General features: G+C 35.5%; 1 protein-coding gene across 1 annotated transcript in view; it reads right to left on the reverse strand.

The window, feature by feature from the left end:
• Positions 1-265: 265 nt before the first annotated feature.
• LOC127958899 (E3 ubiquitin-protein ligase znrf3) overlaps positions 266-16408 on the reverse strand; it is a 60804-nt gene continuing 44661 nt past the window's right edge. Inside the window, exons 3-8 of the mRNA XM_052557944.1 lie at positions 9378-9452; positions 6872-7003; positions 5321-5428; positions 4983-5150; positions 3429-3531; positions 266-3349 (exon numbers count right to left, since the gene is read on the reverse strand). Coding sequence (XP_052413904.1) covers positions 1725-3349; positions 3429-3531; positions 4983-5150; positions 5321-5428; positions 6872-7003; positions 9378-9452 — 2211 coding nt within the window. The 3' untranslated portion in view covers positions 266-1724. The remainder of the gene's footprint in view (positions 3350-3428; positions 3532-4982; positions 5151-5320; positions 5429-6871; positions 7004-9377; positions 9453-16408) is intronic.

The raw sequence follows: 16408 nt of genomic DNA on the forward strand, positions 1-16408 counted from the left end.
TTGTAAGAGAGTAAATATATTATGTTCTTTGATCGCATTACAAAATGTAAGTTTAGTAATGAATGCTCTGAATTCTTGCTGTGGTCTGAATCTGTGTCAGATTTCTACCAAAGCAGATCCACACACTTTTGCAATTGGTTCATAACATGAAAAACATCCCTGTGTGGGAGAAAATGAAACTGTCAAATGTGTTTTTACTTTAATAAAACCATATATCTTTTAAGGTCTTTGTACACTTTGTTACAAAACTACTAAAAAGTTAAAATCAGTTTTTGGTCAGAGAATATTTAATCGTCTTGTGTGCAATTACCATGTATTTACAAAGTCTCATAGTTCTCTCAAAAAACAACACCACCAACCTCACAGACACTCTGAACATAAGACATGGCTTGAAGATAAATATATTAGTCAATAAATATTCAGAGAACATATTTCCATTTATGAAATGTGATGCTATACAGATACAGAAATATACACGGATCAAGCTCTAACCTTTAACATTTGTAAAACGATACTGGAGAAAATAATTATATCTTTAAAAAATATTACTTTTTGTACACATTTTCTTTTATACAATCTTAAGTGCTACAAACAATACGAAATATTAAATAGTGACTCAAGTACCCAGAAAAAAAAAAAAAAAAATTACAAAAATTGTTTATTTGCGATACATATCTCTATGCAAAGCAAGAGTAGATTCTTGTTTAGTCTATGTATAAATAGTTATTTTAAAATGACCGCCTGTGTAAGCTGCATGGGTACATTTCATAGAAACAGTATAAAATACTCTGTAAAAACAGAAAGGCATGATGATATGATGATGCATGTGTAAAAGCATGAGTGCAATGTGTAGTTATTAAAGGTAATTATGCAATTTATGATATATATATATATACCACTGCATTCCAATCTCTTTAAACCATTATACTTTGGCGTCTTTCTTACAAACTGTTAGCTTTAATAAAAAAAATTTTAATGTAAATATTAGGGGTCAAATATTAGACATCCTACACTTCTAACCCTAAAGTAGTCAGGTTCTAATTCTACCAGTGGTGTTTTGACTGAACCCTGGAGACAAACTAAACTTTGGTGTGATATATATATAGTATCTCAGTAGTCTCCATTGATTAGGAATATAAAAATTAAATAAAAAGCTTTGTATTGGTCTGTTTCTGTACACGATTAAGGCCCTGAGAAGTGATGAGAAAGAGGGAGGCGAACATATTCCTAGTTATGTTTTCAGAGAAGTTACCTCAGCACCTGTTGTGTACTCCCTCAAGATGCAGTGTCCCATTTTGGTTTTAATATCTCTAAATTAAATCCTTTAGTCGACTGAGATTTACGTACATGCTGTTTGACTTCGTGCTGCACACATGCATGCAATTCTGAATGAAATATGTGTACAAGGATCATTCAAACCATTGTAGCTAATACCATGGAACTCCGCCATAATCTAAATTGTCATAATGTAAAAGTTAGTCGTATACATTTACAGACATTTCCCCTGGTCTTAATCCAGGCGAGAATTAAGCATAATATCATGATGATCCATATGACTCACATTTCTGAGTTTGTGCTGCATGAGGAAAATATAGCTTTGTGCTTTCGCCTTCTATAAATATTGAGTTGATGTGACAGATTCTGAAGGCCACAGGAATGAACAAAATAAAAACTGTTAAACATTTATTGATTTTCAAGAGCTTGTGTTGTGTTAGGGCTTCCTATCATAGCCCTGATCCGTCAAAGGACGCTTTGCCGCCCCCTTGTGTTTCAGACGCGCCGGTACACTGCGAGGAAAACAGTGCTCTTGTCTCCTCAACTTGACCTCTACATTGTCCTGAGGTAAAAAACAAGTGCTCCTCAGAAGTTCTCTCCTCCCTCTCTACAGGAAGTCTAGGAGGGAGCAAACTTGTTTGTGGTTCTGGACCCAAGCCTAATTCACAGTCTGTATCCTCAGGAATTATGGGTATCCGCTGCGCTAACTCGCAGCAGCCCTGTCCCATGCAGCCGTCACTGTCCGTCAGGGCGTACTGTACATTAACCGAACAATCTTCAGCGTAATGACTAGCGCTTCCTCTGTGCACAGTCATCTCTGTGTAGAAGCAGCATGGCAGCCCGTCGTAAGTAACGTGATCCGGAGACGGTAGCTGCTCAGTGTTAACGCTGTAAAAGTTTGGTGGGGAAGACTCCGTGGTCCACCTGCAGTGTCCCCGGTCATCTGCTTGCTTGCCTTTACACTCTAAGTTTAATTGGGGTACCTCAAAACAGCAGTTGCAAGCTACCCCTTGCTCTCCACAAGGCTTCATAGAGCTGTGGCTCCTTTCTAACAGAGCGCCCTCTAAGGGCCCAGCTGAGGTAGTGCTAGTAAGTTCCCTGGTTTCCACCGAAGAGTGGCTACTACAGTTGGGCTCCAGGCTGCAGCTGGACAACTGATCTCCAGAACTGTAACACTCTCCAGTCGGAGGCTGCAAGCAGTCCTTCATAGTTGATACCGGGGCCAAAGTATCATCGGTTTGAGGGGTGGCAGCAAACGCCGTCCCAGCCTCCCCGGCCGAACCCCGACACGGACTCTTACTGCGGTACACATAAGGATCGTAATCGCTGCTTAGCGAACTCCGGAAGGTCGAGCAGCTCCCATACACTCCCTGGTTGCTGACTTCCGTGCAATCCAACATGGAGTCGCTGGAGGAGCAGTGGCACTGACCCGAGCTGCTACTGCTGTCGCTTCCGGGACAGTCCGCAAGGTAACCGCTACAAACAGAGCGATGCCCGTGATAACAACTAAGTCCCGAGGAGCTTCCGGAGTCACCCAGTCGGGAAGAGGAAGCAGCTGCCATGTGCACCACAGTAGGATACAAAAGTCCTGGCTGAAAGGGTCGACCGTGACCTTTGTGGAGGCCGTTACCTTGCTGACCATCAGCTTGCGGAAAGGTCAAGCCCTGATAATAGTAGTGCTGGTACATGGTCTCGTATTGGGAATAGCAGGCTGCACGAGAAAAATTGCGTCCGTGGAATTTGGGGCGTTTGAAAGTATGGCTTTGCGGATAAGCGTGGTGCTCCAGGCCGCAATGGTGCGGGTTTAGCGTGTGCTCCAAGTGGAGGGCAGGGTAGCCCCGTATAAAGGAAGATTGTGGAGGATAGATGCCTTGCTCAGGGTGTTGGTCCACTGTTAGAACAGTGATGGGGTTTCCATGGGGGTCAATGCTGGTCCGAGTAGGGAAGGCCGTCACTTGTCCAGCTCTCTGGACCCTTCCCGGATAATGAACAGGGAGGACGACTCTCTGCTGGCGGCTGTGGACTGGGTTTCCCGGATCAAGACAAACAGCGCCTGGGTTTCCCTTTTTTTGTTCTGGGTGGAAAGAAAAAGGTCAGAGGTCAGAAATGAACTGATTCCAGACCATACATTTGGACCGGCATCTTATGCTTACCAATAATGTTGTGCCTGCAGTGTGGACAAGTGTGGTGCTGAAGTAGCCAAGGGTCCACACATTTCTTGTGGAATCGGTGAGCACAAGGGATCACTCTCAACTCCTGAAGGCATAAAATGAAAAAGGATTGAGAGATCAACCCATCTGTCTTAACATAAGTTTTTGATAGACTTTAGACTATCGTCTCGATTGAGGTTACGTACTCAAGTTACACTGCTATGCACTGTGGTCATGAAAATGTATCGTTTGCACACACTTTTAAGCATTGTGTTTTAAAAACAAGTGATGTTAAACCATTTAAATGCAGATAACAGCGATATATGTGCACTGTTTCTGAATGAATCCACTGCTTGTAAAGCATGCGAGTTGTTTTGTTGCTTCATTGACCTTGAATGGTTAAATACACATACTTATATGTATGAAAATACCGGTCTTCGCAAGTATCCTTGTAAACACAGTCATTTAGGTCTTAAGTGAAAGTAAACAGCTAGTATTCTGGATCTGGATGTTCGGTCTTAAAGGGGAAGCTGCTTATTATTATTCCTCCTGTCTGTCGTTCATCTTAAGTCTCTCACTGCTCTTAACTAAATCGCTTTTGTAACTTTCATAATAGTGTGTAAAATGAGTTTTTCTCTTTTCTCGGTCTCTTTTTTTATTGACAATGGTTACAAGAAATATGGGAATTTTTTTTTTTATATAAATACCTGCCTCAACACAGCCTGCAAGTTTTTAGTATCCTGGAAGATCGTTCAAGGTGCGTTTAATTCGGGTTGGAACGAGGAAGGTTTTCGCATAGCTAAAAACAACATCATTCAACGTAAACTGTAGATGGCGCCACCCTTACACAGCATGCTAGTGCTAAAGATGCTAAAATCACAGAAGTTTTTAAACTAGTGCTAACAGGACTTGTGACCAGATACTTTTTATAAGACTAATAAGCCCAACAATTCAAACTAAGGCAAGGTATCTCAAAATGAAAAACTTGAACAATTTCCAACCCCTTCCGAGAGATGATCCCCTGTGCTTTCAGTCGGAAAGCATCACAGAAGTCATTCTCTGTCCCCGAACATGACTCATCCCCCTCCCTCTGCCTTTCCACCCTGTTTCTCTTCATCAGCACAGACAAACTCTTTGATGCCTTTGAGTCTTTTATATTGCCACTTCCTGTGTGATTCCCAGATGCCTCGACTTCTTTGTTGTGTGCTTTTTTAGCATGGATCATAACCGCAAAGACGAATAAAAATACACCACCAGCAGTACTCTTCATATACTTTGATACAAAAGAAGTTCAGGGAGGTTAAAAAATGGATGTTTAACACAATACTGTCAAGAACCTCAGAGAGTCCATTACAAAACAAATCAACCAAAATAAACTAGAAGCATGACTAATTTTCCAGGGCTTCGTAGTAGAGGCTTGGCATCCCCGTTTTGTCTTTCATTTGGTTTCGGAATAGATTAGAGAACTGACAAGGTGAGGAAACACTGATTGTTGGTTAAATGTGAAATATTTTTCTTTTGTAAAAGAAAAGCTACATGTTTTCAGAAGATCTTTACCTCGCCATCGATGTATTTCTCGAGGCATATGGCACAGTCTGGTGTGGAACTACTGCTCACTGAGTCTGAAGCTCTGCAGCTGACCTCACGCTGACCCTTGACCTTAGCCTTGAACTTGCGTGTTTCCATCTTCTCCAGAGCCTGAATGGCCATCCGGTTCATGGAGCTCTGACAGGTGAGGAAACGATTACGGATAGAGGAAGAGACAAGGCATGTCAAAACAAGGCATGTCAGGCATGCAACAAACTTCTTTAAATTGTACATGGACACGAAACGAATGGATTGAATTGCATGAAGCAATGTGGTTAACATTTAGACCCTGCATTGTGGAGCCTCACCTGGCTGCGTCTTTGCTTGAGCTTTATCTTGATGAGGAGGATGAGGCAGACCAGAGACACCACAACAAAGAACGCCAGGAAGATTCCCATGTCAAAATACTCTGTGGGCTGCAATAGGACACAACGACAGGAAAACGTCAGCACATTTTAAAAGTTAAGTGTATGCAGGAAACCTTACATACAAAAAAATATATATATAATATAATATAATATAATATAATATAATATAATATAATATAATATAATATAATATAATATAATATAATATAATATAATATAATATAATATAATATAATAAAGATTACAAACTTTAGAAAAATGACAATGACTGCTCTAGAGGGCGCACTTTAATGTAGATACATGTGAATAAATGTAACTTTTGGAGAGTTTTATACATCCTCTGCACCAACTCTGTAATCGTCTTTAAGTAAAACACTATCATAAGATAAAACATAAAAAATTATCATTATATTATTATATATTTAAATATTAAATATTTATTAAAACATTAGTAATCTGTAACTGTCTGTAAGCAAATAAAAAACAGGTTAAAATATAAATTGTTTATATTAATTTATATTATATATTGAAAAAAATATTGTACATATATTGTATATATATATATATTTCTTTTTTTATCACAAAAACATTAGTATTCTGTCTGGAAGCAAAACACTGCTAAAAATATTTATTTATTATTATATTATATTATATGATATATTTTAAAAATGACAAAAAAATCTAGTACTCTGTAAATTGTACTCGGTTTGAAAGTAAAAAAAAAAACTGCTTAAATATTTTTATATTATTTAAAACAAATGACAAAAAACTGAATTGTAACTATCTGTAAGTAAAACACTGCTGTTATTTATTTATTATATTTTTACATTACATTGTATATATAAAAAAACATCAAAAAAGTATGTAAGTAAAACTGCTTAAAAATATAAATCACTAAAACATTAGTACTCCGTAACCATCTGTAAGCAAAACAATTCTAAATATATGAATTTATTATTACATTATATATTTTTAAAAAAATCACCAAAAAAATCTAGTACTCCATAACCATCTGCAAGTAAAAAAAAAGCTTAACATTTTATTAAACTATATTACTATAATTTCTTTTAATCACAAAAACATTAGTACTCTGTAACTGTCTTTAAGCAAAACAAACACATTCTGCTAAGAATATTAATTTATTATTAGATTATATTATATATTTTAAAAATGACAAAAAAAATTGTACTCTGTAACCTCCTGCAAGTAAAAAACTGCTTAAATGTTCTTTGTTTATATTATGTTATATTATATTATATATATATATATATATAAAAAAATGACAAAAAACTGAACTGTAACCATCTGTAATTAAAACACTACTTATATTATTATGTTATATTATATATATATATATATAAAATGACAAAAATGTATTACATCTAAGTAAAACACTGTTTAAAAATGTATATTATAATATAGTATGGTATAGTATAGTACAGTATATTATTGAAACTTTGTAACCCATCTCTACTAAGCATCCCCTCTTACCCTTATCGGTCGATGTTGGATTCTGGCTCGTGCAACCTTTTGCTTATTGACTATGTTCATCAGTTTAACCGCATCAGCTCCTTTGACATAGACCACTGGCCTCTTTACAGGGTCCTCCGAAACCTCGTTCAGCTAGAGAAAATAATGAGAGAAAACACAGATCTTGAGAAACGTATTTCAAGCTCTCATACCAGACCACTTAACAATTAAATGGGACAGTTATTTAGAGACAAAAAACATTACATTATGGCTTTACATCTAAAGATGCACTTGGAAAATACACGTAATTATTTGAATGAATAACGTTTCCAATCATTATTCAATCTGCCAAATCAACATGAACTCAGTTGCTGGGGAAAAGCTCCACCGCTGACATGCAGCTATGAGAAAGAGCAACCTATAGAGTCCAGACATGGAAACTGTGGTTGGGCCTTTTTCTCTATAGAAGGGGAAAGTAGCAGTAAAGCAATTGCATGTTGTGGATATGGATGCCTCGATTTAGCCTCGTAGCTCCCTTAGACTACAGCTCCAGTCTGTAATTTGAAAAACCTGAGGGACATACCAGGGACATTCAAGCCTCTATTTCTCCTGCTGTCGTCATGTCTGTCATGTGAAGTATGGGAAGTTGAAAGACAGTCATTTAAGTGTTCTTCCCCTCTCATTTTTTTTTATTTTTTGGGGTCCGTTGGATTTTCTTTCAAGAAAAGATGCGCAGACTCAAATTGCAAAAAAAAAAAAAAAAAAAGATGTTATTTTTGTTTTCTAGAATAAATGTGTCCCTGGTTTTAAGTCTCTGGGGTGTATTTGTAGCAATAGCCAAAAAATACATTGTATGGTTCAAAATGATAGATTTTTCTTTTATGCCAAAAATCATTAGGATATTAACTAAAGATCATGTTCCATGAAGATATTTTGCAAATTTCCTACTGTAAATATATAAAAACTTAATTTTTGACTAGTAATATGCATTGCTATGAACTGTAAACGTGGTTTTCTCAATATTTCGATTTTTTTTGCACCCTCAGATTCCAGATTTTCTAATAAGTAAAACTACATTTTGTTAGTTTTTGAATAAAACAAGCAAAAAATCAAACAAACAAACAAAAATAAAATACCAATGGGGCAAGAAAAGTAATATTATTTAGCCTTTAAAATAAGATACATTTTCTTATCCCACTTGCATTTTTTTACTTGTTTTCAGCAAAAACTACCTAACTTTTTTTATAACAACAAGACTTAATATCTTAAGTCATTTTACTTGTCATGTGAATGCATCTTGATTCAAACGTCTAGATATTTATCCTAGAAAACCACAAAAATACTAAGTAAGAAAATAATTTATTGCAGTGCACATTTCCAAAAAGGCATTCTCTATCTTTTCACATTGCATTTATTGCATGTTACAAATAAAACAAAAATTGTATCACTTGCATGCATTTTTCATTAATCCACAGTATATTTGGTATCACAGATGTATTTGGTAATATACGTCTGCTTACAGGGGAAGAAAAGAAAAAGAGAATGAACAAGGGGTAGGAAACTAGAGCAGGTGATGATGATGATTAAAACTCTCCTCGAGGCTTCACACTGTAATCTGTGTGACCGAGGAACCGATGAGTCTGGACAGAGATGCTGGCGCTGGAATGTTTTCATGTGGTCTACACAGGAGCTCTTTTATCTCGTCTGTACAGCGTTTACAACTGAACGAGGGAGAGGGGGAAAAAGCAAGTCTGGGCCTGGTTTGGAAGAGAAAAATACCACAGTGAAAGAGATGGGAGTGGAAAAAAGACCCTTGGCTTCTCAAAAGCAGAGACGAAGAAAAGGACTTCCGCAGATCAGACAGCGGTGTGAACAGAACCACGGTAGTGACTCCAAGTAAAGTGTGTTTCTTCAAGAAAATACCAGTGCATCCTGACTCTCCAAAATAGTATGTGGTGCTTAGGTTTCCAAACGTGCCCAGATTGCATAACTTCTCAGAATTATATAACTTTGTGTGAGTGTTTATTTTCATGATGTTTTCCCATCAAAAAACAAAGGTAAATGTTTAATGTTTCTGAAAATGTCTATTATGCTCACCAAAGCTGCATATATTTGATAAATAAATAAATAAATAAAAAACTATAGATATATAATTCAACTAATTTGCTGCAGTTTTGAAAACAAACGCTGCTTAATATTTTACCTGGAAAAGTTTTTTTTTTTTTTTTTTTCAGGATTCTTTGATAAATAGAAAGTTCAATAGAGCAGCATTTATTTTAAATTATTTTTATACACATACTTATTACTTACATATTACTTTCAATCAATTAAATGCATCCATATTGAATAAAATATATTGCATTGTAATGCATTCAAAGATATGTAACCACCAATTAAACACTATTGACTTGCCATCATAAAACATGACTTTTGACTTCAAATGGAACCATTATGCATAAAATGACACATTATGTACATGATATTAAATGGACATATTGCTGATAAACACATCAGTGATGACACTCACCTGGTCGATGGCATCTGGATTTTCTGAGACGTCAAAGATAACAGCGGTGGCTCCTCTCTGAATGGCTCTCTTCGCCTGTGAGAACCACAAAAAACACAAAACGGTTATTCTACTGCACTTAGAGATCCCAAATCTCTTTTAAAACTGCTAATGTAGTGCTGAAAGTAAGCAGTGAAATCCGAAACACTACAAAGTAATTACCATTGTTACCATTTTGGTATTTCTATACGGTACTAGTTATACTATTTTACTAGTATCATTAATTTCATTATTTATTTATTTTGGTACTAGCATTTATTTCTTATTATTTTGAATTGGCTTTTATTTTAATCTTTTCAGATTTAGTAAGTTTGTAAGGTGCTTTTGTAATTTTTATTAGTTCTTTTAAATATATATTATGGTTAAAAAAAAAATTTTTACACACATTTTTATTTTATTTTTAATTAGGCAAATTATTATTATTATTTTTTTTTGTGTGTCAACGAATATTCAGATTTTATTTCAGCTTTAAAACAAGGAACTGTGAGTCAGCAAACCCCAAATGCTTAAAATGTGGAAGTTACTTTAAGTTTTTCTTAATTTAAACGATTTGCATTCATTAGAATGCAACCCAATTTAAAGACACGGCAGACTTTTTCAGAAGACCATGTTAAATGTTGGACCGGACTCACTCCCAGCCAACAGAGGGCGCTCTTACACTTCAGCTAGATGTTTCACGACTCAGTTTGCAGAACAAGTAAACACACTCTGTGATGGTTAAAGTGGCTTTCTGTACATACAGTTCCAAGCTTTGATCAATGTGTTCGGTTCTGTGATCGCTGCTTCATTTTGATGTTCATTCATTGTTTTATCATTTTAACAGATGATCAACATCACATAGCCATCACATAGCCAGCCAGTGTGTATTTTGTTTACACACTGACGGCTGGGTTTGTTCCAGCTCCACTCATGCAAAAGAAATAAAGAACAAGCTGAAACAAAAAAGCAACCTAAAGAGATCAAAGCGACAATGCGTTGCTCTATAACTCTGTTATCAGAGTAGCAAAGGGATGGCTCCGCTCCAAGCCCAAGGCATTCTGGGTACTGTGAGAGAAAGCATGGTCTCTCCACACACTGCCTGTAAGCTAATGCATGTCTGTGTGTGTGTGTGTGTGTGTGGAGACACTGCTAGTGACTGTTCAACAAACAGTGCATGTACCCGCAGACAGCATTACGCTGTTCATTTACGTCAAAGTGATTTATCTCAAGCTTACCGGAGTTGGTTTAGTTTGGGATTTAGTAGCTATAAAGCGAAAATTGCAGAATGTGTGATTATCTGAGAGTATGTCTCAACCTTTGTTTTTTTCAATACAAGAATCCCACAGGAAAGTCACAGTGAAGCCGATTCCCATTCGGACTTCTGTTAACCCCGACAAAACTCATGGGAATACAGTGCTGAAGAAATATTAAAAAAACCAAATTGAGAAATAAACAGAACCCTTCTTTACCTTTCTTGCATCTCAACATAATTTTTGATAAAGCAAGCAATTTTTATGAGAGCATATGAGGGGTGAAACAAACAATTTCCTGTAGTACATACAGGGAAAGCTGTAAAAGATCTAACCAGACATTTCATGTAATTTTACAGTAAAATGCTGTTAATCGTACCGTTGTTAGAATGAAAACACAAAAACTCTTAATAGTTTAACAGTAAGTTCCTGTAATACATACCAGGAAAAACTGTCAAAGATCTAACCAGACATTTCATGTAATTTTACAGTAAAATGCTGTTAACTGTACCGTTTTAAGAAGTAAAAATCAATGTATAATTTACAGTCATAAACCAATATTTCCAGAATTGACACGTTTGAAAGTAGCATTTTATTGTGCATCGTTGAAATTCACTGATTTACATTCCAGTTTTCTTGATTGTAAATATGAGTTTTAGACCGTAAAATTATACTGTGTTTACAGTTTCTCTGTATGTTTTACCAAATTAACCACAGCTGGCAAAATTATAAAAAAAAAAAAAAACTATTACATTTTGTTTTACTTTGCAATGCACTATTTCCGTATATATTTGCTACCGTGGTAAAATAAAGAAAAATAAAAAAATAAAATTACAATTTAATAATAATTAAATATAAAATATAACCAGAAGAAAGATAAGCAACATGATATTCTTATTTGGTTGCTGCAATATTTTCACTATGCCCCAAGACTGTGCTCAGATCTGTAATTTAATCATTTAAAAGTGAACATGCTCTGTAAACAGTAGAACGGGGAAGACATGAGAAAATCCAATGGGATTCACTGGACGCTGCATGAGGGAACACCTTGAGAGATGAAAACGAATGACAGTTAATGACTGTTTATGTCTTGTCAACATGTAAATTCATACTAGCATTTAACTGATTGACTGATCCACAGGAATGCAGAAACAGGCTTTACTCTCGCTCTATACCTTGTTTGCTTCACATCAATGTGCTTCAGCTGTGTTTTGGCTATTTTGAAGATGGCAATTTCAGGTAATTATTAATAGCGCTGAATAAAAGAGCTTTAGGAAGAGAATGAAGGTTTGAGAGAGAAAGAATGAAAGAGAGAGAGAGAGAGTGCACATGTGGAACAAGGAAGAAGAAAGAGACGTGGAATCTACTTTGAGCAAGTGCTGTGATGTAGCAACTTGCCTGATGAGAGCAAAAAGAAACAAAAAAAGCTTCTTAAGATGAACCAAAGACCACCAAGCAACCCCCCCTCCCCCACACACACTGCCCTCCAGCTGTGCTTTAATACTGTAGCTAGTCTTTTGAATAAGTAGTTCTCTACACTACAAGCATTGAAGCTACTTCTGAAAAAAATATTGACTGAATGAAAAAAAAATGTAAATATGTACTTTATTTCAGTTGATAAGACATGACGTAAGATAAGACGTCTCGTTTTCATTTAGTTGAACTTAAAGCTGCAGTCCGTACATGCTCAAATATTTTGGATCATTTTGAACAAATTATTTATTTATTTGTTTATTTTTTTGTTAAAAATGATCCGAAATCAATATTTGAGCAAGTACATTGCCTTACACAATGGTTAGCTTTTAATAATGTTTAGCAAATGTGCTTCTTATTACAGATAGCCTGGGATTACACAAGATTTTTATATTAAAGACAACCAGTTCAACGGGAACATAAACCTTTTGGGGCTAATCTACATGTTAATACACACTTTACTCATAGTCACGTACTGTAATGCTGATGTTGTTAACATTAACAAGTTGAGAATAAAGTATAACAGTAATAATAATTTGCACGGTTTGATTTGATATGAGCTAACTGATCTTTAGATTAAATTGGTAGCATGATTTATTGTAATGTTTTTTTCCTCAGTTGGTCAGAACAAATGTGGCAGACTTGTTCAGATGACAATATCCCGTGAAACTTAATTTTTGGGTCATATATTCCAAGACGTAGGCTAGAATCTGTGAGTGCGAAGTACAGTAAATATCCACAACACAATATAAAAAAACTATAATATGATAGTATCTAATATAACAGTGTCTATATTAATGACTGAGAAAACGCTGTTAAGGGGGCTACTTAAAAATTTGGTAATATCATTTATGATGTGATAACCAGAGTCACAGTTTTCTGGTGCTTTGAAAAGTGTTTTGACACAGACAACACTCCATATCATGATTTGATTATGATTACAGGCCCACTTTTGATTTATCGATCCAAAATTCCAACATACATATGAAGTTGCAACAAATTGCTAGAAAGTACTACATCAACTCGTGCAAAAGTGATGTCCAGCTGGTCAAAAGTCAATTTATAGACCCTTGAAGCAATCATCTCTCCAATCTTTTTGCAATTTTCCCTCTTGATTTATCCTCACCCCTTTTTATATCTCAGCAATCTTACTCACTCACTCTCTGGATCGCTATAATTAAAGTAATCAAGTGCTCAGAAAGCAAAGCTCTGCCATTACGCTGTAATTTCAGGTTGCCTTCTGGCCTTTGGGTTTCCTCAAAGATAAAGGCATATTTTCCTCATTTAGAGTTTACTTACATGTGGAGAGATTTTTTTTTAATCCCCCTTCATTTTCTCTGTAAGTGCCAAGACAGTATTTAGGCAAGTCTTAGATTCTTGCAGGGAAAAAAGGGAAATGGCAAAAAAGGAGAAAACAAAATAAGCATCCAAGTCAGCGAAGTAGAAGTCTGTGGCTGCTTGGTTTCTCACAGTCTCTTCACTGTGGGGTTTGCCTGGGCTACACTTCACATGAAAACCCAAACAACGCACTTAGCTCGAGTTTACACTGAGCTCCTTACTAGAACCACAACACTTAACGCTGAATAGACAGAGACTAGAGCTGCTCGTTTGCTTTATATTTCTGCGTCAGTGCACAGGTTTAAGTGGAAAAGAGAAACTTTTACATCGAATTTACCTAAAATGCAAGGTAAACCACGTAAAAACACCCACAAATATGATTTAATTAGCTACCTGAGGTTGCTGGTGTAATATGGTGCAGTTGTGTTTTTTTAAATCACTGCAAAAAGTACGGTGTTAATGTGCACTTATGTTATCTGATGGTATTGCATTATATCTTAGTAGCGATCACTTTATTATTCCAAAGAACTATAGATAGAGAATACTATGAAATCATCATTGTACATGTCGATTTTGTGTGTGTTAGAAAATAAAAAGAAAATGTATTATTTTAAATTATTTATTAGTAATTTTAACTAAAAACATTGAAAACACACTATGAGGGTATTACAGGAACTTACTGTTAATAGTTTAACAGTAAGTTCCTGTAATACATACCAGGGAAAAATGTAAAACGATCTACCCAGACATTTCATGTAATTTTACAGTAAAATGCTGTTAATTGTACCATTTTTAGAAGTAAAACACGACAACTCTTAATAGTTTAACAGTAAGTTCCTGTAATACATACCAGGAAAAACTGTAAAAGATCTAACCAGACATTTCACATAATTTTACAGTAAAATTCTGTTAATTGTACCATTTTTAGAAGTAAAACACGACAACTCTTAATAGTTTAACAGTAAGTTCCTGTAATACATACCAGGAAAAACTGTAAAAGATCTAACCAGACATTTCACGTAATTTTACAGTAAAATGCTGTTAACTGTACCATTTTTAGAAGTAAAAATCAATGTATAATTTACAATCATAAACTAATATTTCCAGAATTCCGTGCGTGACAGATTTTAAAGTAGCATTTTATCGTTGAAATTCACTGATTTAGATTTCCAGTTTTCTTGTTTGCAAATAAGTGTTTTACATCGTACAATTATACTGTGTTTACAGTTTCTTTGTATTTTTTTACTAAATTATTCTAGGAACCACAGCTGCCAAAATTATTTTGTAAAAACTATGGAATTTTTACTTTGCAATGCACTATTTCCTTGTATTCTTTATATAGTGTAGCACACTATCCATAACGAATGCACTAAATCATATTTCTTCAAAGCTGTGTAAACATGCCACACAAAACAAGCTGGAACACTTAACAAGAGCTCACACTTACCCTTATGGTTTAATATTTGTCCTTTGGACAAAAGAGTCCATTAAGCAACAACGCTGCATTTTTACAGCGCGTTACAACTTAAAACTTTTTATGGGTGAAAAATGTTTATGAAGTTTGTAAAAGTCATGCAGCCACAAAAATCACAGCATAAACCTAGTGCTGAATTAAACTTCCTTTCTCTCAGCAACTGCCTGGAAGAACATATAAAAATCTATTTAGATGGAAATATAGCAATAACTATTGACAGCTTACACTTTATTCATTCATAGTTATGCATTTGGCAGTCACATGTGCATCTTATAATGCCAAATCAACAAATAAGCATGATTATAATGGATGCATTTATTCAAATGCATCCTTTATCATCACAGAAAAAGTCTAAATTTGATCTTTTGGCATGCTACTTAATGTCCTGAATTCTCTGCCACTAATTTATTTCAACTGCTCATTTAACAGCGTCACTTAAAGTTCAAACAGGAGACGTACTAGCTTTTACATTACTGAACTACTGCAAACAGACTGACACTAAAGTCACTAAAGTTTGATCACCTAGAAGCATTTCTGTAAAGACGAGAAGTGAAACAGTGTCTTCTCACTCTCAGTGGTTATTTGCAGAATAAACAGGTCTTGATTTTGACGCAGAGACCTCACTGAGATGCCAGTCTCACCAGAGGCCCCTGATAAATAGTGCAGAACTAATCCAGGATAATTTCAGGGAAGGCACTACAGGTCAGCTTCTTGTTCAGACCTGCTCCGAGACCAGTTTGATGCTGTAAGCATAACAGTTTAAAGGACTGAAGAGATAAGACAAGGATCAGGGAAGTGGTCTTAATAACTTCAGAATAACCTCATAATGCTTTTTACAGCTAATTAACAATGTTTTATGAAGCTGTTTCACAGAGGGAACATTCACCTGTTAATTAGTCACCTTCAGGGTGTGCTGTTTTTAAAATACACACTCGAGTTCAGGTGAATAAACCTTTCATTCATTTCTTTTACTGCTACACGTTTTTTTTTTACTCGAGTGTATGAATGTCTTTTCTTCCTGCTCAATGCATTGATTTCATCAAACAAAAATAATATAATAATTTCCAGTCAGGCTTTCACTTTCTGTGCTCTAACAAAATCTATCATCACTCCCAGCTTCTGTTGCGTAACCAGAAATTACACATGGTGTGTGTGTGTGTGTGAGGGACTGACTCTGTCACGAGGCAAATACAAAGCCCTGCAAATGTGCTGCCAAAGAATAACTCACAGTACAGAAAGACTGGTGGACATTAGAGCGAACATTGCATTAAAAATAAATAAAAATAAGAATAAGAAAAAACATGCATTTGCTAATCTGTTATTTATAATAAAATGTTTTCACTTCTTCATCCAAAGTGTGGCTAAACAGAAAGTGGTGGACTGAACTGAAGACTAAACCAGCCCTAAACAAAAAGACTTTTAATTTGCTTTCAAAGCGGTTAATGTTTCCTGCCACTATGCATCTCTAGCATTTTAGC

The sequence above is a fragment of the Carassius gibelio genome, chromosome B5 (assembly GCF_023724105.1).
Source record: "Carassius gibelio isolate Cgi1373 ecotype wild population from Czech Republic chromosome B5, carGib1.2-hapl.c, whole genome shotgun sequence".
Taxonomy (NCBI): Eukaryota; Metazoa; Chordata; class Actinopteri; order Cypriniformes; family Cyprinidae; genus Carassius; species Carassius gibelio.